The sequence below is a fragment of the Nelusetta ayraudi genome, unplaced genomic scaffold (assembly GCF_046127955.1).
Source record: "Nelusetta ayraudi isolate G7.1 ecotype Tasmania unplaced genomic scaffold, CSIRO-AGI_Nayr_v1 ptg000022l, whole genome shotgun sequence".
In the NCBI taxonomy this organism is placed as follows: Eukaryota; Metazoa; Chordata; class Actinopteri; order Tetraodontiformes; family Monacanthidae; genus Nelusetta; species Nelusetta ayraudi.
In genome coordinates, this window is record NW_027466072.1 from 4,618,474 (window position 1) to 4,641,899 (window position 23,426).

At 44.5% G+C, this 23,426-nt stretch overlaps 1 protein-coding gene across 9 annotated transcripts in view; it reads left to right on the forward strand.

The window, feature by feature from the left end:
* Positions 1-23,426, forward strand: part of LOC142889457 (calcium-activated potassium channel subunit alpha-1a-like) — a 75,832-nt gene that overhangs the window by 26,650 nt on the left and 25,756 nt on the right. For 6 of the 9 annotated variants that reach the window (XM_076028207.1, XM_076028209.1, XM_076028210.1 and 3 more), the window contains exons 3-15: positions 5,997-6,058; positions 10,836-10,929; positions 11,053-11,164; positions 15,596-15,671; positions 16,698-16,773; positions 16,893-17,063; positions 18,465-18,556; positions 21,241-21,351; positions 21,457-21,562; positions 22,086-22,168; positions 22,288-22,357; positions 22,920-23,075; positions 23,171-23,280. In XM_076028207.1, the coding sequence (XP_075884322.1) occupies positions 5,997-6,058; positions 10,836-10,929; positions 11,053-11,164; positions 15,596-15,671; positions 16,698-16,773; positions 16,893-17,063; positions 18,465-18,556; positions 21,241-21,351; positions 21,457-21,562; positions 22,086-22,168; positions 22,288-22,357; positions 22,920-23,075; positions 23,171-23,280 (1,319 nt within the window). Of the gene's footprint in view, positions 1-5,996; positions 6,059-10,835; positions 10,930-11,052; positions 11,165-14,195; positions 14,519-15,595; positions 15,672-16,697; positions 16,774-16,892; positions 17,064-18,464; positions 18,557-18,642; positions 18,735-21,240; positions 21,352-21,456; positions 21,563-22,085; positions 22,169-22,287; positions 22,358-22,919; positions 23,076-23,170; positions 23,281-23,426 lie in introns of those variants that run through there. The other 3 variants (XM_076028208.1, XM_076028214.1, XM_076028215.1) reach the window with 2 other exon arrangements.

Below are 23,426 nucleotides of genomic sequence, written 5' to 3' on the forward strand. Positions count from 1 at the left end.
GTAGCAGCAGCATTTTCGTAGTTGTTAAGGTGGCTTGACTGATCTTTGCTCCAAATATGTAAGCAGAGTAAAGCAAATCTTGGCGAATCGACTCACATGTCGGATGGTCTTGGCTGAAACAAGCCCTTGCATTTATCGTGCAGGACCCCCTTGAGACTGCATTAATGCATCAAAGGAGTACGTCTCAAAATATTTATGAGGTGCAGGACCTGCAAACGGGATGAAGCCGTGTAGGAGAAAATTAAGTTGGACTGATATTCTGGGCTATTTTTCAACCACCGTGTTCCATTATTTAAAGGATCATTTGAAGCCACCGGTTACGATACCTCCTCATTTCCCATCTGGCAGTGCAGCAGCCAGTTTGCTCAGAGTTTGCGACAAAAGTCGTTGCCCTTTATTTTTTAACCACACACAGTGTCACCGTGGTGGGTTGGAACTGCTGCCTTTACGTTGCAGCGCTGATGGAGTGAAGTGATGCGTGACGCGTTGCCAGGTCGCCTCTAAATAAATAGGATTATCAAAATGACTTCCTGCCTCATAAACAGTTCCCACACTAATATTTGTTTTCCGGTTATGAGTCTTTAAGCTGTGGATGTGTCCTGCGTGTGTGTGTGTGTGTGTGTGTGTGTGTGTGTGTGTGTGACCTCCCAGAACACCTGCAGATCTGCCTGATTTGAACAGTTTAATCAAAGTCTGCTGTCCCGCAGATAAAGCTGCTGCGTGATGGTGACACACTCCGCCACCACCAGGCCGTAGGAAGACCATCTTTTCTTGCCCGCCCGTTTGCCGTTGTTGTGTTGTGTGCAAGGGAAGATGTCACACCTATTCAAGGTCTGCTGTCGACAAAATTGAAATGCGTTTTGCACTTACTGATTTATGACACGGTGATGTGTTTAGAAACAGGAGTGACATTGGGCAGATTTAGCCGTGAGTTCTGTCCAGTTCAAGTAGAAAAATACAGAACAAACGAACCTTATTGAAACTGTTCAAATTCACTTGACATAATTATTCTTGACGGGCAGTTTAATTTTCAATCACAAACTGCCACACATCACCAGGTGCGGTTACAAGGACCATAATTAATCAGATTAATCACCGACCTGATTAAAATGTTCAATTCCGATGGAATTGACCCGAACCAATCGATCCGACACAACAAGCTTCAGATCATCTGGCTAACAACACTGGCAGGCTGCCGGGTTTGGCTTGGTGATCCTGTGGTCGTGTCACAAATGGCTCACGTCACAGCGCCGGGCATGATGGGAAAATACAAATGGATCTGATCACTTTATTCTGTGTTCATGAATACCGAACCCTCAATTTGAAACCATTCTGTACGATTGGAAAAAAGTGAGTGATGTAGATGCACCAATGTGCTACAACTGTCAGCCAATCGCGGAGCTAGAAAGCAATAATAATGTAATCACGACACATCAATTCATCATGTGTGCAACCCAGTTCGAATCAGATTATAATTTTAGTCCTAATTTGTGTGGAGCCTATTTCGGGCCTGACATATGCTCCTCTGCGTCCTCGCACGAGAGCTAAATACAGCCGACAGAGTTCAGCGGCAGGTCGGCTCCTCGTCCGTCACCCAACTTCCAGAGAATTTTCACTTTTCATCGACCGGTCCGGTTCCTGTGTTTTGTCCGAGCTGCCGACCGGCCGACTTCACAGCTGCTTTTGTCGAGGTGCTAATTTGTTGTTTGCTGCTGCTGCTGCTGCTGCTCGACGATTTACTGGCTTTGCAGTGAAATAATCTGGTGCAGCAGTTGGCCGAGTTCCTGGCAGCCCTAAAAGACACACCATTGTATGTGTTGGCAACAAGTTACTTCGTAGATCTGGTGATTTTTTTTTATTAAGCTTTTTGTTATTTTGATCATTTGTGAGTTTAGTCAGCCAGCAATACTCGACATTCTGCACCGAGCGCGACACCGCTTCTTCGTCAAAGATAAAAATAGACCTATAGACGCCCTCAGAGCGTAATTACACAAATCAGCTCAAGAATCTCTCACTCCTGTCTGCCACTTTAAAGCACCGGATTAAAAGGTCCCATATTGTACCCACTTCAATTCTTTATTTATCATCCCAGACTCCAGTGGATCAGCATTGCATGATTAAATATCTGAGAGGAAAAAAAGCTCTCCAGATCTCCGGGAAATGCCGTATATAGCCCTCTGTTTACAGTCTTCTGCCAGAGACAATAACATAAAAAGATGATGAAATATCAGAATAAAAAGATGAACTATGTGATTATTGATTAAGAGCATTAACAAAGTGTATTGTGCACACTTTAAAATGTGTTGTCTCCTTTGTGGAGGTCGACCACGGAGCTTCTCTTTGGATCTTCAACAGGTCGGCTGAAGTTCAGCACGACTGTCCAGTCAACTCATTCTAGCCGTTGTTTGGAGGAGGTTGCCACGAGGTCAGCGGCTCATGGGGGTTGCAGGGGTGTAGTGGTGGTGGTGGTGGGGTGGGCGGAAGGTGACCACCAGAGGAAGGGGGTGGGGGTGGGGTGGGGTGGGGTGTGTGGGGGGGGGTTGCATGCTCATATTTTAGCCGCTAGCGAGAGAGAGCTGACGTGCACCACGGGCCTCTCACTCCACAGCAACACCATGCCTGGCATCCCACCAATGGCAGGCCGGATCTCTGAGCGACCGCAGGCCTGCAGGTTTGGAGTGACCCTCCCCGCAGGACCCCCCCCCCCCCCCCCGACCCCCCACCCCACTTCCACCAGCAACCACTCACTGCCCCCCACATCGAGCCTGTTCTTCAGAATTCTGTTTTTAGCCCCCGAAGCGGCTCGGAATAACGCAGCAGCCGCCTCCACCTTCTGGAGAACCTGCTTCTACTTTCCATGAATCTCAATCAGCTCTCAGCAAAGCATTTTTGTTTTTTCAAATCCAGCACGGCTGCCAGTTGATGGCTGTTGCCATCACAGTGTTTGTTTGTTTTTTGTTTTTTTTAACACAGGCTAAAAGATTCTTCAGAGTTTTTTCACAGCTCTTTTAATATTCCTGTATGTGTTCTGCATAAGAAAAGAAGCAGCCGAGAGCGAGAGAGGCGACTCCAGCTTTGAGCTTCTCACATGATTTTATAGATATAAAGAAGTTCCTTTTCTTTGGCAGCTAATTCCCGCTGGTGGACGGTGAGTCACTCTCAGAGAAGCGTGGAGGAGTTCTGATGTTTGCAGAATGCTGGAGATGCGGCGGTGCTCCATGCAGAGCCGGCGATGCACCGCACATCATTGAGAGAAATTTGAAACAGAATTATATATTTGTATATATTATATATATAAGTTGCCTTTCTGTCTTGGCAGACAGGAAGTGGAATTTTAAGTTTTTGTTTTTGTTTTGTTTTGCCATTTTGTCATTTGAATTAATGTTTTTCTCAAATGACTTCAGTCTAGGTGTTCATGTGTTGTAACACCTTCGCTTTAGTCTGACCTTTATTAAATTTAAATGTCCAATAATTTGAAAAATTCACTTTGTCGTTTTTTTTTTTTTTTCAATGTTTCCTGACTGCAATTTATGCCTTCACCTTCAATTCCCCACATATGAGAACAGTCATTTGCTGAAACTCTGTCCTTAAATGGCGCAAGCTCTTCTGGAAATTAGCTCTTTGCGATGTCACAAAAGGCAGGTTTGCGATGCGATGGCGTTGACTACGCCCCCTTGAAACCGCCTTGTCTTTGTCTTCTTCCAAATGTGGGAGATCCAACAAAGGTGTCAGTTTCAGCAAGAAGCGAAAAGCCTTCTGAAAAAGCTTGGCAGGAGGCTGCAAACAGAGGGTTAAATATATAATTTCCTGTTTTCTTTTGTTTTTTTTAAATAATTATTCATGTGACGCTGCTCCTCTGGAGTCCTGGAAGAAAAATGAAGATCTTGACATGGATCTTTGTAAATCTTTGCTGCCACTCATGCCGACCTCTGACTGAGATGTGACTGGGGCGCCCAGTGGGCGGAGCCAGGTGCTGGCTAATGGCAGGAGGTGGCTCATTGGTCACACTGTTGCTGTTTTTCCCGGCCTTTTGTCCAAATCCTCTATTTTGCACCTTCGGAGTTGTTTTCTGCACCGCGTTTGTTCGGTCCGAGATTTCCTGGCCCTCGGGGACAAAAAAAGAGGCGGAATTTATTAAAAATGCATGCGTGGTGCTCTCAGTCATCAGGGCAGCCTCATCAGCAGATCACCAGATTAACAATGTAATTTCACATCATGGAAATGAATTGGGCCGAGCTCATACATAATGAATAGCGCTCGGCTGGCTCCTCGCTCGGCTGCAGCCGCTCCTGAGCAGATGAAGGGCAGGTGGGGGTGGAGACAGTCGGCCTGCATGGCTCCGCATGTAAAACACTGGTTCCCAACTGTGGCGGGAACCTTTTGTCTCGCCGGCTCGACCCACATCGAGGAAGGAGGACACTTATTTTAAGGATTATTGATCAACTTCTGGCCAGAAATCAGGTTGCAGGGACTTAATAGTCTGCGCGTCGGTTCCTTCCTTCTTTTTCGGCCTACTTTGTCATGGTGGTGCTCCACTTTGGTGACAGACTCTCCCACCGCGCTCCATTTCGGTGTTCCTGCGCCGACACTTCCTGACAGTTCTCAGTGTCGTTGTGTCGCTTTGAAGAAAGTGACTCAGTGGCCCCATCACGCTGTGTCTGAGCTCTCTGTTTATAGTCCCAAGCCTGACTTCCTGCGTTCACACTGTGGCTCTTTGTTACATGACCACCACCCCCACCCAAACCCCCCAATCGCAGCCTCTTATCCTGCAAACCTGCATTTCCTGTCTGCACCGAGCAACACCTGAGCGCAGGAGTCAGTTTTCTGCAGAACATCACTGGGATGCGGCTGAAACCCCGCCCACTTTTTTCATCTTTTACTTCCCCCGTCTTGATGCGGCGTTCTACTGTGACCACCAGGCTCTCTGTTTGCGTGTGTGTGTGTGTTTGTGTGAGTGTGCATGTGCGTGTGTGTGTGTGTGTGTGTTTGTGTGTGTGTGTGTGTGTGTGAAATGTGAAGCCACGCTCCGTCACCTCGCCCACTCTTCCGCTGCCAATTTACACGATGAGCCGGAGCTACTGTGTATTTATTTACACTGTGGTGTGTACAGTGAGTGATGAGTGTGTGTGTGTGTGTGTGTGTGTGTGTGTGTGTGTGTGTGTGTGTGTGTGTGTGTGTGTGAGACACTGCTGTTCCACAGCAGCGGCTCTTTCTTCCTGCTTTCTGCAACTCAAGCCTGCAGGATTCTCTGCAGCCTGTCTATTAATTAGCATTCGTTTTTTGAGCTGGATATGTCAAACGCTGCAAACTCAGAAAAGACACGAGACCAAGAACACACAAACGCATAAAAGCAAATGTAACATGTCGGAAAAGTGTTGCAAACACCGGAACTACTGCAAGAGAGGAACGCTGCGAATTCACCAGACAAAACGTCTGAGCCACAGACCACCAGGGGTCTCAGCCGTGCGTTCGTATTCATCTGAAAAATATCTGCAGATAATCCTGAAAGCAGCAGATTTAACCTTCTGTTTACACCCTACAAATAAAAATGCTGCTTCGTTGGAGCTTCTGTATGTTTGGAAGGAGCTGAAATTCGAGGTGGTCCCAGAGGGGCGGAGTCAGTACACTCACCCAGAGGGTTTGTCAGTTCCCCTTGTGACATCACAAAAGCCTGATTTCCAGTATTGTTTGTGAACTTTTCTCCTTATTGGGGAGTTCACTGACAGTTTGCTGACATCGGGGTGGGGGGGGTTAGACCTTTAAGCTGCAATGCTGTATAAGAGCATCTTCACTTTAAATGAAATGCAGTCATCAAAAAAAGGTAAAAATCTTAGCAAACAAAGCCGGTATTTATTCTTGTCGTTCTTGTCTTGTGTCGTTCAATAAAATGAACGACAATGTAGGGAAAGGAGAGGCCCCGTGGCCCTGAGCTCAGGAATAAGTGGGTATTGAAAATGGATGGATGGATGAAATAAAAATGTTCTTCTCCTCCACAGGTGGTGCTGGTGTTTGCTCTCAGCATTGGAGCCCTTGTTATTTACTTCATTGACTCCTCTGAGTAAGTACTGCTATGGAATATACTATGTCATGATATTAACACTTTATTTATGTATTTGTTTGTTTTTTATTTATTCTTCAGCTCTTGATTTTTTAATATTTTGTCATCTTTTGCTCACTAAACTCTAGTGATGCTGCCTGTTGGAAACTGAATGTTTGACGTCCATTAGAAATCCAGCCATTCGCTTATTCATTCACGTCACTGACCCCTCGCGCAGCACGCAGTGAAACAACATTGCGCTGTTGAGGCGGCATTGGTCTGCTGCTGCCTCTCCCCCGATCCTCTCGCCAGGTGAGCCGCTCCGAGCTCGCCGCATCGCTCGCCAGCTGACAAACAGCCGGATGAAAGATGTTTAATCTGCGTAATGAAAGGATCAGAGCCTCAGACGAGGCAGGAAAGACCAAAGTTCCTGTCCAAAACAATCACCATCAGTCATCAGGCTCCGGTCCAGAGGCGGAAGAGCCTTTTAGCAAAGCTGCAGTGGCCGCAGCCGCCGGGCGCCGTTTGGACAGGATGTGCCATTAAGAGGAGCAGGAGGAGGAGGAGGAGGAGGGGGAGGAGGAAGAGGAGGGGGAGTGGGAGGGGAGCAGTGTGTGTGTGTGTGTGTGTGGGGGGAACACAGCGGAATAACCGATTGTTATCTGGCGCAGGGGGCTTTTCTCTAATGCAGAATATGGGCCATGAACAGCAGCAGGAGGCGGGTGGTGCAGCTGAGCTCCGCCCTCTTCTGATGCACGAAGCATCGTCTGATTGGGTTGAGAGGAGCGGCTCAGGTAGAGTTACATCCTCGGCGACGCCATCCAACCTTCGCCCTCCGAGAACCTCTCCACCTGATGAAGGATGACCTCTGACCTCTGCCTTCCAATGCGTCCATGCTCAAGAGGGGAGGAGGGGGAGGGGGTGTTGAATAATCAATGAGGCCCACGCTCCGCAGCACCTGGTCTGGCTTCCACGACTCCCTTTACTCGCTCGGCACGCTCACGGCTTCATCATCACCTGTTTTTCTTCTTTTTCATTCTTCTTTAAAAAAAAAAAAAAAAAAAAATTCTGAAAGTACGTCGCCTCTCTAAACTGACAAGTGAGGAAGCCGAGCGCTTGGCGAAAAAAGAGCAGCCACTCGTCGCCTCTCTCAGGTGTTTCCAAGTGGCAGCAGGCTGTAATAGATAACGCCCTTGCTGTAATTAGTCCCGCGGGCCTGCCGAGGGCAGTGTGACGGACGAACTGAACCGGCCTGCAGCGACGCGGTGACACATCAGCGCAGGAGACCCACTTTAGATGCGCAGGCGAGCCCGGAGTCGTAGGGAGCAACGGGATCGATGCGAGCCATCAGCAGCACTGAGACAAACTGTGGCTCCACTTCCGAGAGCCGCAGAGAGTCTTCAGGTGCCTCCGCAGCCGCTTCGTCCGTCCCTTCCACTCAGCTGCACCACAGTTCAGTTCCCACCGTTCGCTGTGGCTCGGTTCTTAATGCAGCTGTCGCACTCAGGAAGAAAAGGTCTTAAGAGGCTTTCTGATAAACTCCTCCGCTGAGCCAAACTTCCAGAAGTTTCTCACTCAGTCAGCTCGCCGCTCGGCCTTTTCCTCCTCTCCTTTGTTTGCCTTCCGCTGGCCTTGTTGTGGAATTTTGCCCCCGTGTTGATTCTGACCAATCAAAGACCTACTTTGGAAAAATATGTGTTCCAGGACACGTCTGGCCAATGAGTGATGCGAATGTTACATCACATGACTCATGCTGCTGTATTTTGATTCATTAAGTGATTTGGAGCAGCGCAAACAGTGTGACATTGTATCAAGAGATTTCTTTAAGTTATTTTGTTGTTCATCTTTTGGCCAGTGAGGAACGGGGCTGAAACTAAAATGTCAGTTTTTCCATTTTAGTGACCTTTGAAACATAAAGGTCACTAAATAAGTGTCTGTGATTATTTTCTGTTTCAATTAATTGCTAAGCTTCAAAACTGTACTATTGGACCTGATCTAAACTGAGAATAAACTTTTTTTTAGTTTCATCAAAATGTCATACATATAAAGAAATGAAGAAAAAAAAAGTTAACATAATCCGAATTTGCAAGAGTTGAATTGATTACTGTACATGCCCACATCCAAGCTATTACGACATCTCGTCCCATTTGTTTTCAGACATTTTGTTTTGTTTGCGTAAAATATCCCTTGTCTCAGGTATTAACATATATAAATTATTTATAGATGTCCCTCAGACGATCAGCCAGTGTTGAGCTCGGTGGGGTTCAGTGTTTCTGACCTGTGGCGACTGTAAAATCAGTGCAGAGCCTCCAGAAAAGCCTCCTGCTCTCCCAGGCTTTGGTATCCTGTTTGATCTGAGCCTGAACCGCCTGCTGCTACTGGTGTGTGTGTGTGTGTGTGTGTGTGTGTGTGTGTGTGTGTGTGTGTGTGTGTGTGTGAGAGAGAGACAGACAGACAGAGCAAGAAAGAGAGAGACCAGAGCCTCTGCAGGGCAGTGCTGGTCCGTTGATCCATGACAGTCCTCTTCCAAACTGGGCCTGGTGGAACTCAATTATTTAGCAGCGAGTGCAGGTCTGCCTCGGCTCTCTGGTCCGTCACTCTGCCGTGACAGGGATTTGCAGGGATAATGTGCCATTACGGCGAATGAGGGCGGAACATTGTGTCAGAGCTATTCTTGGAGGTTAACACATCCAGCTTGTTGTTCTTTGTTATTTTAGGTTTTTTTTTAAGGAAAGTGTTTTCACAGTTGGCTTTGAGGATGACATATTTGTACTGGCTTTAAAGGCACCGTGATATGATTTGGCACCACCTAGTGGTAAGAAAGCACATTGCAAACACATAGCCGTAGCAGGTGACTTTGCCTTGATGTTAATCCCTGTTTTTTCATGGCCCACGTGGTTTCACATCTTAATTAAAGCAGCCCTGATGTCAGCGTACTGCTGGTGCACAGCTCGACCTCTGACCTACAGGTCCCGGGGGAACCACATGTGGGTCACGGGGTCCTGGTGTGTCTTTGTGAGACAGTACAGCCGGTTCTGGCGGGTTAGAAACCCACGAAGCATTTCAGTTGGCCTAATAGGAAACTTGAAAAAGAACTTGAGCCAAGGTGTGTAGTAGTTCACCTCCCACTTTCTGGTCTGCCCGTTCTGACCTCTGACCCCTGACTTCAACAGGATTTGTGGAAACAAGCAATTGGATCTCATACCTAATAAAGTGGCCAGTGAGTGTGCATAACATACATTTCAGGCCACTAGACAGGTGCAACCCTCCCCGGTGGGCCTTTAAATGGAAGGAAATTCGACGTTACTTCTGGAACAAACCGGAAAAAGACACTGCTGTGTAACAAAGTTCTGGACGTGATCATCATTTTAAGCTACCGCTGATTCTTCTGGTTCTTGTTGTTGGCATCACCTCCCTTATCGCGAACTGGTGCCGGATCTAGTTGTGCATCATCCCGGCGCAGAAGATCTGCTTCCAGTAATCCCATCTGTGTTTTAATGTCAGCATGGGGAGCGTTGCAGGCACAGCGCTATTATCAAACCCACTTTATTGGATTGGAATTTCTTTATTCTTTTTTTCCTTTTTTCCTTTATTTCTTTATTTCTTTTTTTTACATAACCAAAGCAATTTGCTTTAATCCTGCCGGTGTTACAGCAGCACAGAGAAGATTGTCGTGGTTGACTGTTTTGTTTAGTTTTTTTTTTCTTCTTTTTTTTTTTTTTGTTTGGATGAGAGTGTTTGTAGGACTGCAGGTAGAAAACCAACGTGACTGTTAAAGAAATGTGACTTATAAACATATGGAGAAGAAAATTCATATTGAATCCCACCATCCTCCCAGCTTGTTTTTCAGACTCTTTGAAGTTTTTGTGTGTACTCCTAATTATTGAAAACAATTTCTGAATGTATTGTCTTCATTTTTTTCCCACTCTTCTTAATCCTTGAACCAAAGCTTCCATTCATTATTTCCACTGCTGATTAGTCTGCAAGAAAGGAAAAAGTACAATAGACATGAAAAGTAAACACAAGTTTGTGACTCATCATCATGCTAATGTCAGTATTGTTTGTTTCTGGGGGGGGGGGGGGGGGGGGCATCACCAGACTTGCAAGACACCAGTCACCACTTTATTTTATTTACTTTTTTTCCTCATCATGATCACCAGACTCTACTAACCTTTTCCAGTCACATTCACTTGGTTATTTATTTCTCTTTATTTAAAGTCTTTGTGCCAGATACGAGCTGTTGAGGGTGAGATTTCATTGCCTTGCTAGCATCTGCTATGGCTGCCTGATTATAATTATTATGATATTATTATTATTTTAAGTAAAGGATGTAGAAGCCCTGCATGCATTTAACCCTTAAACTACTGCTTTGGCCTCACATTTCCATTCTGTTTGACCGAAACTATGTAATCATGAGATAGAAAAATGAAGGCCAACTGAAAAAATTACCTTTAAATAAACTTTTAAGTTTGTTGCACCTGACAGATGTTTTTATTTTTCATCTTGGCAGTTATTTAAGGGTTAACCAGGTATCTCTACAGGATCTTGCTTGTGCATGTCCTCTCCTGACTGTAAATAAGAAAAAAGAAAACCTTTGCACCCAATTTTTTCAGCTGTAGTTGGACACATTAGATACATTTTCAGGAAACAAGAATGCAACTTTTATCCTTGATCTTTTTTTTTCTTTCTATGAAGTACACAAAATACCGTTGACATAAATGGACAAAGTCATCACTCGAGAGCCACCGCTTTTAAGGTATTTATTGTGTTTTTTTTCCCGTGTCTCTGCCTCTCACAGTCCGATCGAGTCCTGTCAGAACTTCTACGAGGACTTCACTTTGCAGATCGACATGGCGTTCAACATCTTCTTCCTGCTCTACTTTGGCCTTCGTGTAAGCAAAGCTTCAAAAATGATGTGTTTGCTGCAATTCTGAGCGTCATCCGTGATCATTTTCTCTATTCTTCTTCTTCTTTATCTTTTTCTTCTTCTCATTATTATTTATTTTATGAAACAGTTTATTGCTGCCAACGACAAGCTGTGGTTCTGGCTGGAGGTGAACTCTGTGGTGGACTTCTTCACCGTTCCTCCGGTCTTCGTGTCAGTGTATCTGAACAGGAGCTGGCTGGGTAAGGATGCTCGGATCACCACCCACACGTGGATCGCTTCAGCTCGTGTTTAGAGCCATTTTGTGGCTCGTACAGTTGTCGCAGCTGTTTGTAGATTTGCAATGGACATGGGTCCACTTCACACCTCTGATGCTGGCACTGCATTTGACGATCGGGAGGAAGGAGGTCACGTGACGGACGGTCAAGGAGTTGAATGGAAGTTTTGGATCTTTCTGTTTATTTGTTGAGCTGGAAGGCTTTGTGAGTGCCAACACTTGTTTGCATGGTAACTTTTTTGGCTTTTAGCCATTGTGTTTTCTAATCGTGCCTTTATACAAGGGACATACAAGCTGATCCGGGCTTAGCCGGGTATTTCAGGTCTGCCTCTTCCCTCTCAGGAGACCCTGAGGAGCTCTCAGGCCGGGTATCATATTTATAATCCTTGATGCAGGTTGATTAAAATGCATGTTTTATGCCCCTGAGGTAGTACACCTCCACACATGTTGCGTCACGCTGCAGGCTCTGATGCCTTTCACCTGTGTGTTTGTCAGAGCTTTGAGGCAACTCCTGCAGTTGCATGAGTAAATGAACCGTGCCAGGATTTATTTTATTTAAAAAAAACACACAAATGGATTATGAAAGAATTAATCTTTTAAATGTGTGAAGCACGCCACTGGAGCTCTGTGAGGAATTACAGGGATTAAGAGAAAGACTTTTACCTTTTAAAATTTGTTTTACCGCATTGCTGTTTTGTTTTTGTTTTTGTTTTCTTTAACGAGGTTGTTTTTGTTCCTGTCAGCTGTGGATGAAGCCTGCACTTCGGCCTCACTTAGCAGTAAACATTCTCCACTTTTGGCAGTTTTGTCCCAGGGCCTAATGTGCTATGGTGCCTTGTGTAGGTGACACTGCTCAGCGTGTGCCGCTGCTGCCACTTTGTGGACACATAAGGATATGGCGCTGCTGGCATCCTGCTGCTCTGTTGCTGTGGTCCGTGCTGCCGTAGGTGCTCTGTTTGCATCTGTTTCTGTTTCTCTCTGCTTGTGTTCTATAAATGTTTTCTGTGCCGAAGTTTGTGCTTTCAGAATTATTTTGGTAGTGGGTTTTGTTTTTAGCGATTTACGGCATATATCAGATTCATTCTATGCTTACACTGCAAAGGCACCTAAGGAGGAATAAGAACGTACACTTACACCGTGCAGTGCAGATTATCCTTTCTGGGTTTACGTAGAAACATTGTGTTGGCGCTGGTGTCAAGCTAACAAAAATACAGAACGAGGTGATTATACACTGTATCAAACATAGCCGTGTGCAATGTTTGATTTCACCCAGTGTGTATTTGGAAATCTTACAACTTTTTAAGCAGCATCTTAAGTTCCTATAAACTACATTTTTAAACAACACCAGTTTCATTCTCTGAATTGACTGATCTAGTGTGAAAAGAACAATGACACATAATCTACATCTCTGTTCAATTAGATTGACAGGCCCTGTTTGCACTTGGTCACAACCGTCTGTGTGGAACTGGTGCTGAACAGGTGGTGCGGTCATCAGCAGAGCAGTGACAGCTGCCAGACTGCAGCCTTTGACCAGAACTGAACATTTAGTACTTTCTCTGTGTTCTTAGAGAAAGAAAGAAGGAGAGAGAGAGAGAGAGAGAGAGAGAGAGAGAGAGAGAGAGAGAGAGAGAGAGTCAAGTTTACGGAAGCAGGATAAGTCTGAATTCATGTTGCAAATCAAATGTGTTATTGCTACAATGGGAGCACAATCAAACAAACAACAGAGACACACTTTTACCTCTGTTAGCCACAGTAAACGCCCTCGAACATGAGAGGAAAACAAATGCAACATTATGTCTCCAGCCCTCCAGATCCACTGATATTTTTATTGAGGTGATGGAACAACAAGTTGGAACTGCACCAGAAAGAGGCTTTTGGCTGCAAGTCGTTATCATGAAAGTAGATGACATCAAAGACAGATGATCCCAAGCTCCGTGGTTCCTTTCCTGGAGTGTTTGATTGAATTGTAGTATATTTGAGCTTAAAAAACAAACAAACAAACAAAAAAACCTTGTGTTGATCTTAATCTCCTGACCTCAGCCTTATGATGGTCAAATATCATTTTTCATTCGTTGCCTCTATAAAATGTAGGTTCAATTTACATATGAAGCACATCACATACAGTATGCCAAGAGGAAATTGGATTTATTTATTTATTTATTTTTAAAGATGACCCGTAAAAGCCCTCAAAACGTCAACTTGACGCACTTTTACCAGTCCTTTCAGTTGTCATATATTTTTTCCTAAAGAATCCGGGTGATGTGCGTCCGGGTAACCGGATGAGTCAAGTAACACTTTGCTTGTTAAACTGCGAGCAGACGTTGCACATTTACACGTTTTGAGATTAAATGGCCGCATGCCGCCTATTGTTCCGGCGAAGCTCAACAACAGCAGCAGTGGCAGCAGCAACAGCAGCAACAGCAGCGGTTATTACATCAAGTGTGATTAATTGAGGGATTATTGTCGAATCACTAAATCCATAGAAAAGCGGAGCTTTTGCCAAAAGCTCTTCAATTTTTTTATTTCCTCTGCAAACAAGCGCCACGCGCTCAGCGCTGTCCTCGCGCCTCCCGCCAAAACCATTGGACGCACCGATGCGGAGGTTGGCGCAGGAGCATCTGCGGGCTTCCGGGAGCGGGAGTTTGGGGCTGGGCTGGGTTTTGACGGAGCCGCGGCTACGGCACGTTCCTCAACCCTTCTCTGGATGATTCCTAAAGGAGCTTACGCCGTAATATCCTGATGGGAAAGGCGGTTTGTTTTAAGCTGGCCCAACACGCCTCATCGCAGTGAAACATCGATGTAAATCTGATTTGGGAAAAAAAAGGAAAGAAAGGAAAAAAAAAAAATGCTAAGTGGAAATCTTTAGTGACGACAACCTGTTGGTTGCCATGACAGCACCTGTTTCCCCCTCCCTCCTTCTCTGATTTTTTTTCTTCTTCTTCTTTTTTTTTTTTTTTTATGGAAGAGGAGTGTGTTGTCGTCCCGCCTGGCTGATATTTGGGCTGATATTTGAGCAGTGAGCATGTGGATGTGAACTGGGTTTGTTTTTTGAGTGCATGCTTTCGGACTTGGAAACTTCTTAGAAGAAAAGCTCAGCGGGCAGACATGATCTCCACCAAGATGCTGGTGTACAGGGCGCCGGACGGCGGCACCCACACCGAGCCGGTGCCCCCCTCCAACGCGAGGAGACGCAAGAAGTCGACGGGGGAGCTCTTCCAGAAAGGCTTCAGGGTCAGGATGGCACACGTCAGCGAGAAGGAGGACCGGGACAGCGTGTGGTACAGCCTGGGTGCCGCCGTCCGTGTCGTCTCCTACTGGGGTAAGACCCGCAGGGCGGTGAGGCGACCAGGGCGGGAGCTGGACAATCCCTGTTGGGTGTGTGTGTGTGTGTGTGTGTGTGTGTGTGTGTGTGTGTGTGTGTGTGTGCGCGCGCGCGCTAGAGCAGGTTCAGCTCGGCATTATGCTCCACATCTGGCAAAAACTCTCACTACAAACGAGAAGCGAGCTTTGGCACCATCGTCCACATCATTTGATTGAAATATATATTTTTGGAAAAAGAGATTATTTCTTCTTTATGTGTGTTTCCCCCCCCCACACCATGGCAGAGCTGAGTGATCAGCTGTTTGCGCTTTAAACCAGCGGAGGTCCCAGAAGGGAAATTTGCTTCCTGCTGCATGATGGATTTTACTTGATGGTTCTCTGAGTCTGAAGTTGGATTTGTTTATTTGTTTTGAGAAACATTTAGCTTTCACTCCTCTGCGGGCAGTTGCTGGCAGCGGTGAAGATGTATTTTTGAATCCTAGAATGTGATGGGCTCTCTCCCTGTTTTTTGTTTTTTTTTCCCTTAAGATGCAACTGGTTCTGATTTGATGCTAAATGTAGATTTCGTCCATTGTGTGAATCCATGCAGGTCTCACGCCGACCTTGAACTGTGCTTTGTCTTATTTTATCTATCTATGCGGTTTATCGAGGATTTGGAGTCACGTGCGTGTTATGTGGAATCAATGGCAGCCTCCACCTGTCACTAATCCACTTTTTTCATCTCTTCCACGTTGTCGCGTTCGTCCGTCCGTCCGTCCGTCCGTCCGTCCGTCCGTCCGTCCGTCCGTCCGGCTGGTGGGACGTCCGAGGCGTCAGTGGGCTAGATGGCAGGGCAGAGAGCCGTTCTCCCTCACTGCTGAGCTTGGCTTTGTGTTGTGAATCTTTTTATTATCATTGTTAGAATTGTATTGTCAATATGAATCCAATGAAGCTGATTAACATGGATGAAGGCGTGAAAGGTATGGCGCTCCTGCTCGTTTCTACGCTCGACTGTCGTTGATGTTGTTTGGACATATTTGAAATGATTTTAACTTGACTTCATCCTTTTCTCCCCCCCCCACCCCTCCCCCGACAGGCTTGAGGTTTTTAAGGGCCTTAAGGTTGATTCAATTCTCAGAAATTTTACAATTTTTGAATATCCTGAAAACAAGGTAAGTCACGTCCAAGTTTTTGACTCTTCACTGTGTGGTGCTGTGTTGCTGCTTCAGACGCGTTCTATTCCTCCTGGAATCTTTGAAATTGTGTCACATGCTGAACACGTTGATCAGTGTCCTCTGTTTTCCACAAGTTCTCCAGTAGGCGCTTATGTTTGGTCCACTCTTGAATGAAACTGAATTTATTTATTTATTTTGGCACAGAATTAGTGTTTTTGCACAGATGTCAGAAGGAGCTTATAGAGCAACAGAATGGTTCCGAATAATCTGCACTCACTCTCTCACTCACTCACTCACTCACTCACTCACTCACTCACTCACTCTCTCACTCTCTCACTCACTCACTCACTCACTCACTCACTCACTCACTCAGTGTGGTCCAGCATTGTTGTATAAAACTTCCTCCTGCTGTAGAAAATGAGCAGAATTAATATCTAAGAATATCTAATCTACCTACATCTAATAATTAATAAGATGTCATATGGCTGCAGAGTGAATTGAGTCTCAGAATATGCTCTCCTAGCTACAGTGCTGCATTTTACCAGATCAACGCAACAAAAAGTAAAAGTTTTTGACTGTTTCTTCTCAACACGTCATCTGTGTGATGAATTTTAAAGGTCCCATGTGATGCAAAAGTCACTTTACCAGTGTTTTCTATCAATAATCCATCTGCCTGTCAATAAACAAAAGAATTCCGTCCTTTACGTATGGGGCTCCACTTTTCACATAGTTCTGGAAATCAGCTCTTTGTGATGTCACAAAGTTCAGTGACCACACCCTCAGACATATAATGGCCAGTCTCTATAAAAACCAACTTTTGTTTTGTGCCCCCTTCATGTTGCGGGTCCAACATGGCTTCACTTTTAGCTGGAGGCTTTAAACAGAGGGCTAATGACAGTGGGGTTCCCCCTACAAAAGTGAACTATCTGAAAAACACTGGCGTGGGACCTTTAAGACGTCGTGAGCAGCGTGTTTTTCCATGATGCCGTCAGAACTTTAAGTTTCCGAATCTGTTTTTGATAGCAACTCCATAAAGCTGGTGAACCTGTGTTCAATCTTCATTAGCACATGGCTAACGGCGGCGGGCTTCATCCACTTGGTGAGTCGCAGGAAACCACTCGGACCGATGCCGCTGTTTCCAACATCTGCTTGAAGAAAACAAAAGAAATCCCTCCCATTCTGTTGTTCTTGCTGTACAAACTTTGACCTTGATTCCAGGTGGAGAACTCGGGGGACCCTTGGGAAAACTTTCAGAATTCCCAGGCCCTCTCCTACTGGGAATGTGTCTACCTGCTCATGGTGACCATGTCTACTGTTGGCTATGGAGACGTGTATGCTAAAACCACCCTGGGCCGCCTGTTTATGGTCTTCTTCATCCTTGGTGGTTTGGTAAAAATCCCTCTTGCTACTTTTACTTCTTGCTAATTAAGAAAAAAAAAAAAAAAAAAAAGCCCTCCATGCTAACGGTCATCACAGCCAACCAGGTGTCGGCAAAGCGCCAGGATGACGTCACCTGTTTTGTTTTTATGTTGCATGTGTTCCATTGTATGATTTGTTTTACAGTTTTACAGTTTTTGTTTTCAGCTTGAGATTTGTTTTGTTCTCTTTCTTTATTATTTCTTGTAGGATTTAAAGAGAATTTCTGTGTTTTGATATGAACTGTCAGAGTTCTGCGGTTTCAGGTGGCCCTCTGGCTCCTTCCTCTCCCTCTTTCCAACAAACACATTGAGATTGGGACGATTTATCAAAGTTTTGCCTCATGGATGAAGCGACAATAATAAAAAGAAAAAAAATGAGTAGATTTTTTTTTTTTCCATTGAGCAATCTCACATTCCTGATAAATTTAGTAGCTGCAGATCATTTGTCGGACGCTGTGATCCGGATCAGGAAGTGTTACTCATGCAGCAGCACTGTAATATATAGTTTAAGGGGGAGTTCATGTGACATTAGATACGACCTTGTAAAGCAAAGGATCTGGTCACAGCTGAACACGTTTAAAGGCGTCGGTGAATCCTCCACCATTCCAAAGTTTAATAGAAATGCCAAAATTAATGATCCTGTTGTTGTACTTGAGGTGCGGAACAAGATACTCAGTAGATGTGGATTTATTGACAGAGTCTTAAGAATTACGAACACAACTGCACTATTTCACCGGAAACAAAGAGAAAATAAAAGCCTTGATTTTGAAATGAAGCCTGCAGTCTGAAAACTTTCAGCCACTTTAATGATTACAAGCTGTTGTAAACTGTTGTGTAAACTGGCACATCTTTAAAACTGTACATTTTTATTTGCAGTTTGAATTATTATTAATTTTTTGATGATTCCCAATTGGAGACACCGGAGGTCAGTGTAGAGATCTTCATGTCCGCCATCCACTGGGCTGCTCGAGTTGAATCAACCCCCTCATGTGTGTTTGTTGGACAAAACATGGCACAAAAGGCGTTTGCTACGTATATTTTTTAAATATTTTTCCTACTGCAGACTGACAAAGGACTCCTCGGCCCTCATTTTTCTCCTTTGTTCTTCCAATATCATAAATATTGGTCTTTTATTTCCTTTTTTTTAAGAAAAAAACCCACCTTTTTCCTTCTGGAATGTGAATCTGATTAAACTTCAGGCCACGTTCACTTTGAAAAGACAAACCTTCTCTTTTTCCCCACCAAAATTAACAAACTATTGTCCTTACCGTAGCCTTCATTCTAAACTCAGCACAAATAAGAGCGTCTGCTCCTCCCTCGTCTTCTTCTTCCTTTTTTTAGTCTCTTCTTCTGTCTCCTATCTTCTCCTTAGGCCATGTTTGCAAGCTACGTCCCTGAAATCATAGAGTTAATAGGAAACCGCAAGAAATACGGCGGTTCCTATAGTGCAGTTAATGGGAGAAAGTAAGTATTCCGGGAGGCTCTACTGCCTCCGCCGCAGTAGAACCTTCTCTGCATGCATTTTTTTTGTGTCTTTTCCATGCATGTAGGCCATGTTTGCTCGCTACGTGCCAGAAATTGCTGCTCTCATCCTTAATCGGAAGAAATATGGAGGGAGTTATAACTCGACCAGAGGCAGAAAGTAAGTCAAACGTGTGGAAGTAAGAAGAAAATGAGAAGCTTGTCATGGTGTGTGGTTTGGTGTGACTCCAGGGTCCCTCTCTTAAAGAGGCGACGTTGCCTAAATTTTATTTCAATTGTAAATTCTAGTTTCAGATGTAATGAGCTCTTCAGAAGCGCTAGAGTCACACTGTGACTGAAGAACTTGGCCAAGTATTGATGAATGTGTAGATTTTAAATTTTTTAGTGGTACGGCTGCTTCTATATGTCTGCAAGCTGTCATCGCTGCTAGTGAAAATAAAAAGAAATGCCGACTGTCACGCTGCAAGTCAGACGCGTCCTCACCAGTGATTACTTGTGGTTAAGCATTAAAACAGCTACTTGCAAAAAAGCACGATTATCACCTTAAAATAGGTTTTTTTAATGATTGGATTTCCAACTTAAAGGCCCAGTGTGTAACATCAATGGCAAGAAAGCATATTGTTAACATGTTTTTTTTATTTTTATTTATTTCTATCACCTATAGCTTCATACCTGTCCTTTCACATTAATTATAGCTTTTAAACTATGAGCTGTTCTCAGACTGCAGTCGCCCAGTCATAATAATCCCATCATCTAAATTTCAACCTGATGCTGCTATCTGTAACCTAACATCTCACATTTGTTCTTAACACCAACTGTGGTGTGTCGGGATCTGCTTATGTAAATACTGTACAAATGTTAATATAAGTGAATCAAAATATGATTCTTTCAGTTTTTATACTCCCTTTACATGTTACACATCGGGCCGTTAACTCATGAGTAGAGGAATTAACAAAAGTCACTTGTAAAGACGCTCCTTTTGCAGTGTTGTTACAAACGTGCGGTGTTGGACATGGCGCATGTCGGATTTTCTGCCTCTGTGGTTCCTCAAATTAACAAAAAAAATAAAAAATAATAATAATCTAGCTGTAAATGTACAACTGTTTTAAAAACCAGACAGTGAACTGGAACCAGAGCCCAAACAATGCTATCATATATGATTTTAAAAAATGAGAGGCAGAAGAATGCCACTGTGCATTTCTTAATGTATGAAAAGTAGTTAAAAAGTCTCAACAAATGTTAATCTCTACCTCTAGTATATTTCTGAACTGAACTAAATTTGAACAGAAAAGACGTGTCAGAGCGCCTGCTGCGGCTAAGTCGACCACTTTGTTGTCAGCAACAGTCAGAGAGAGAAAATCCTCCCTGCGTCGTGTCGCCCTGCTGGTCGTGACGTTGCACGTTGTCACTGTTCATCTGTGCCACAGGTTGTTGTTTGTGTTGTTGTTGTTGTTGTTGTTGTTCGTCCGACCAATCACAGCACATTATCACTCCATGCATCCCAGCAAAACTCCTCACAAAAACTGCTTACAAACCGATAAAAGCAACAATGAATAAAAAAATGCTGCAGAATCATCCACAGTCAAATTCAAAGCACCATCAGCCAGCCAGATACACTGCAGCGTAGCTGAAGTTTATCTAGGATCAAACTCCTCCGTCTCTCCCGTCCAGCCTCTCACGCTTCCGCTTGCTTCTTGTGTATTTCTGCTGTTTTTTTAGTTTTCCTCTGCCAGGAAAACTTGCCTTGCTATGCCCGCTGTGCTTTGCAACCCCATAATTTTTTGGCCTTATTTCTTCAGTCTGACCAACACCGTCAGGGAAACTGTGCAAGATCCCGACTTTAAAGGGGGAATCGTGCAACAGGGACTCGTGTCGAGACCCCCCCCCAAAAAAAAACAAACAAACAAACATAAAAGCTGCAGCTGCTTCTCAGACGCAGCCGCCTTCAGCAGGATTGGCTCTCGAGGAAATATTGCTTCTTGTCGCCTTAGCTTTTTTTTTTCTTACTGGCTACTTATGTTTCTGCGGACAATTTCAATGAAATTGTCTTTTCTGTCCAGGTTCGCTTGATTTGAGAATCAACCCCATGATCTCGTTTAACTCGCTAAATCCTCGTCTCCGCCCCCGCGTACACGCGAGGACAAATGAAATGCCTTTGTTTTTTTTTTCTATTTCCAGTGTACGTGTGGTAACTGAGATTGACTTTGAGCCGAATTTATAATCTCCATCTCGGTAAACTCTGATCCTTTAATCTGATATTAAAATCCTCGGTTGCTCTCTGACCCCCCCCCCCCCACCCCCCCCCCGTTCAGTCCTCACTCGACAGGAACATCCAGCCTACTTCCTGTCACATGCTTTGTTTTGCATGTGCACGCGTGCACACACACACATACACACCAAAACACACACACACACACACATACACACCAAAACACACACACACACACACACACACACACACACACACACACACACACACACACACACACACACACGCCCCAACACAAAATCTGTATCACTCAACATCTCGCCTCTCAGATGGAACTTTTTTGATTTCAGGAAAAAATACCTAAAAAAACAAAAACACAGGTTAAGCGAGTGTGTGCAAGCATGTGTGTGTTGAGAACATGTTGTCTCCAATGTCGCTCTGCATTTGGTTTTTCCAGGCACATCGTGGTCTGCGGCCACATAACACTTGAGAGTGTGTCCAACTTTCTAAAAGACTTCCTACACAAGGACAGGGATGATGTCAATGTAGAAATTGTTTTTCTCCATAAGTAAGTAAAAAAACTCAATCATCCGCATGGAAGATCAGAGTTTTTTGTTGTTGTTTTTTTGTTGTTGTTTTTTTCCCGCTCAGTGAGTCTCCATTATCCTCTCAGTATTTCCCCTAATCTTGAGCTGGAAGCCTTGTTCAAGCGACACTTCACCCAGGTGGAGTTTTACCAAGGGTCCGTCCTGAACCCACACGACCTGGCCAGAGTGAAGGTACACAACAGTTTTTTGTTTTTTTTTCTTGAATCATTTGTTGCACAGGAATAAACCTCTTTTCCCCCCAATTAAAGATCCAGGTTTAGGTTCACTGTGCAGGGTTTACAGTTCAAATTCTCCCAGACCTCATCATTTTCTAGTGTGAGGTTAGCTTTTGAACTAGCTAACAAACTGGACTGGATTTGTTGGTCCATTTTTATCCCATAGATCAACTTACATACGTAGATTATTTCCATACTGAGGTCTTTGTGACATCACCAAGAGCTGATTCGAAGAACTGTTTGTTTCGGCACACACATTCTAAAAACTGAGCTTTACTGTGTGGATCACCAACTGTCAGGAGACGGTGAAGTTATTTATTAATATGTTTATTATATAAAGCTGTTTGTGTATTATAACAATTAAAGCATTGAATTTGCTCATTTCTGGACCGTTTTCTGGAGCCTAATGTAGTTGGAAAACACGGGTGGAGTGAACTGTGCAACTCGGAAAGTTGTTCACTGTTGATTTGGTTTTCCAGATTGAATCTGCCGATGCCTGTTTGATCTTAGCCAACAAGTACTGCGCTGACCCCGATGCTGAGGACGCATCCAACATCATGAGGTTATCTACTGCATGGTCAACATGAGCTGCCTCTCAATGATGCTCACGGAGTTTTAAATTGATGTTCAATTGTTTTGTGTAAATACAAAGTGTAAACAGTGTCCTTTTCACTCTGTCAGGGTGATATCCATCAAAAACTACCATCCCAAGATCAGAATCATCACTCAGATGTTGCAGTACCACAATAAGGTTTGTAGAGATTTTTCTGCTGCACATTTTGTTAGAGGTCCCATGCTACACCCAGACAGAGGAACTGCCTACGAGTAATATTTGTCTCAAACAATTTTACATTCCCAGAAAACCGCAGACTTCTCCCTCTGTTCACAGCCTCCTGCTAAAACTACTGCCTTGTTGCATATTCCACGTGTTTGGAATGGAACAAAGGCAAGGGGGTTTCAAAGGGCAGAGCCAACATCTAACTGGGAGTGTGGTCAATAACCTGGCAGCGATACTAGGTTGCCTTTGAGACATCACTAAGGGCTGATTTCTAGAGTGTTATTTTAGCACATAGTTTGTTGAAAAGTGGCGCAAGTGAATGGAATCCAGGATTGGATTTTCTCTTTTTCTCCTTGGGACTTCACTGACAATGTAGAAGATTTGTTAGAAAACACTGCTAGATAGAACTTTGCACCTTTTAGGTTCCCAGCAACAATTCTGTCATCTTTCTTTAAATTTGTCTCCAGCATTTTCTTCTGAATATTCAGCTGAAAGTCCCCCCCCCCAACCCCCCCTCTTCTTTCCCTCGCCTCAGGCCCACCTCCTCAACATCCCGAGCTGGACCTGGAAGGAGGGAGACGACGCTATTTGTCTTGCCGAGCTGAAGCTCGGCTTCATCGCCCAGAGCTGCCTGGCTCAGGGGCTCTCCACCATGCTGGCCAACCTCTTCTCCATGAGGTCCTTCATCAAGGTAGCCCGCCGCGGCTGAAACCTCTCCGCCAGTGCTCACCGCATTGAAAACAGAAAAAAAGCAAATTTACTCAATATTGTAAATGTCTGCTGCAGATTGAGGAGGACACCTGGCAGAAGTATTACCTGGAGGGCGTGGCCAATGAGATGTACACCGAGTACCTGTCCAGTGCCTTTGTGGGCCTGTCCTTCCCCGTCATCTGCGAGTAGGAACTCTCACACTGAGGAATTTCACTTTTTCAGCATTTGAAATTTGAACTTTTTCCTTGCATTTGTTCTCATGTGAATATTCTGTTCGCCATGAAATATTAAATACCCATTTTTTAGTCTTTATGTAGTGAGATACTATTAG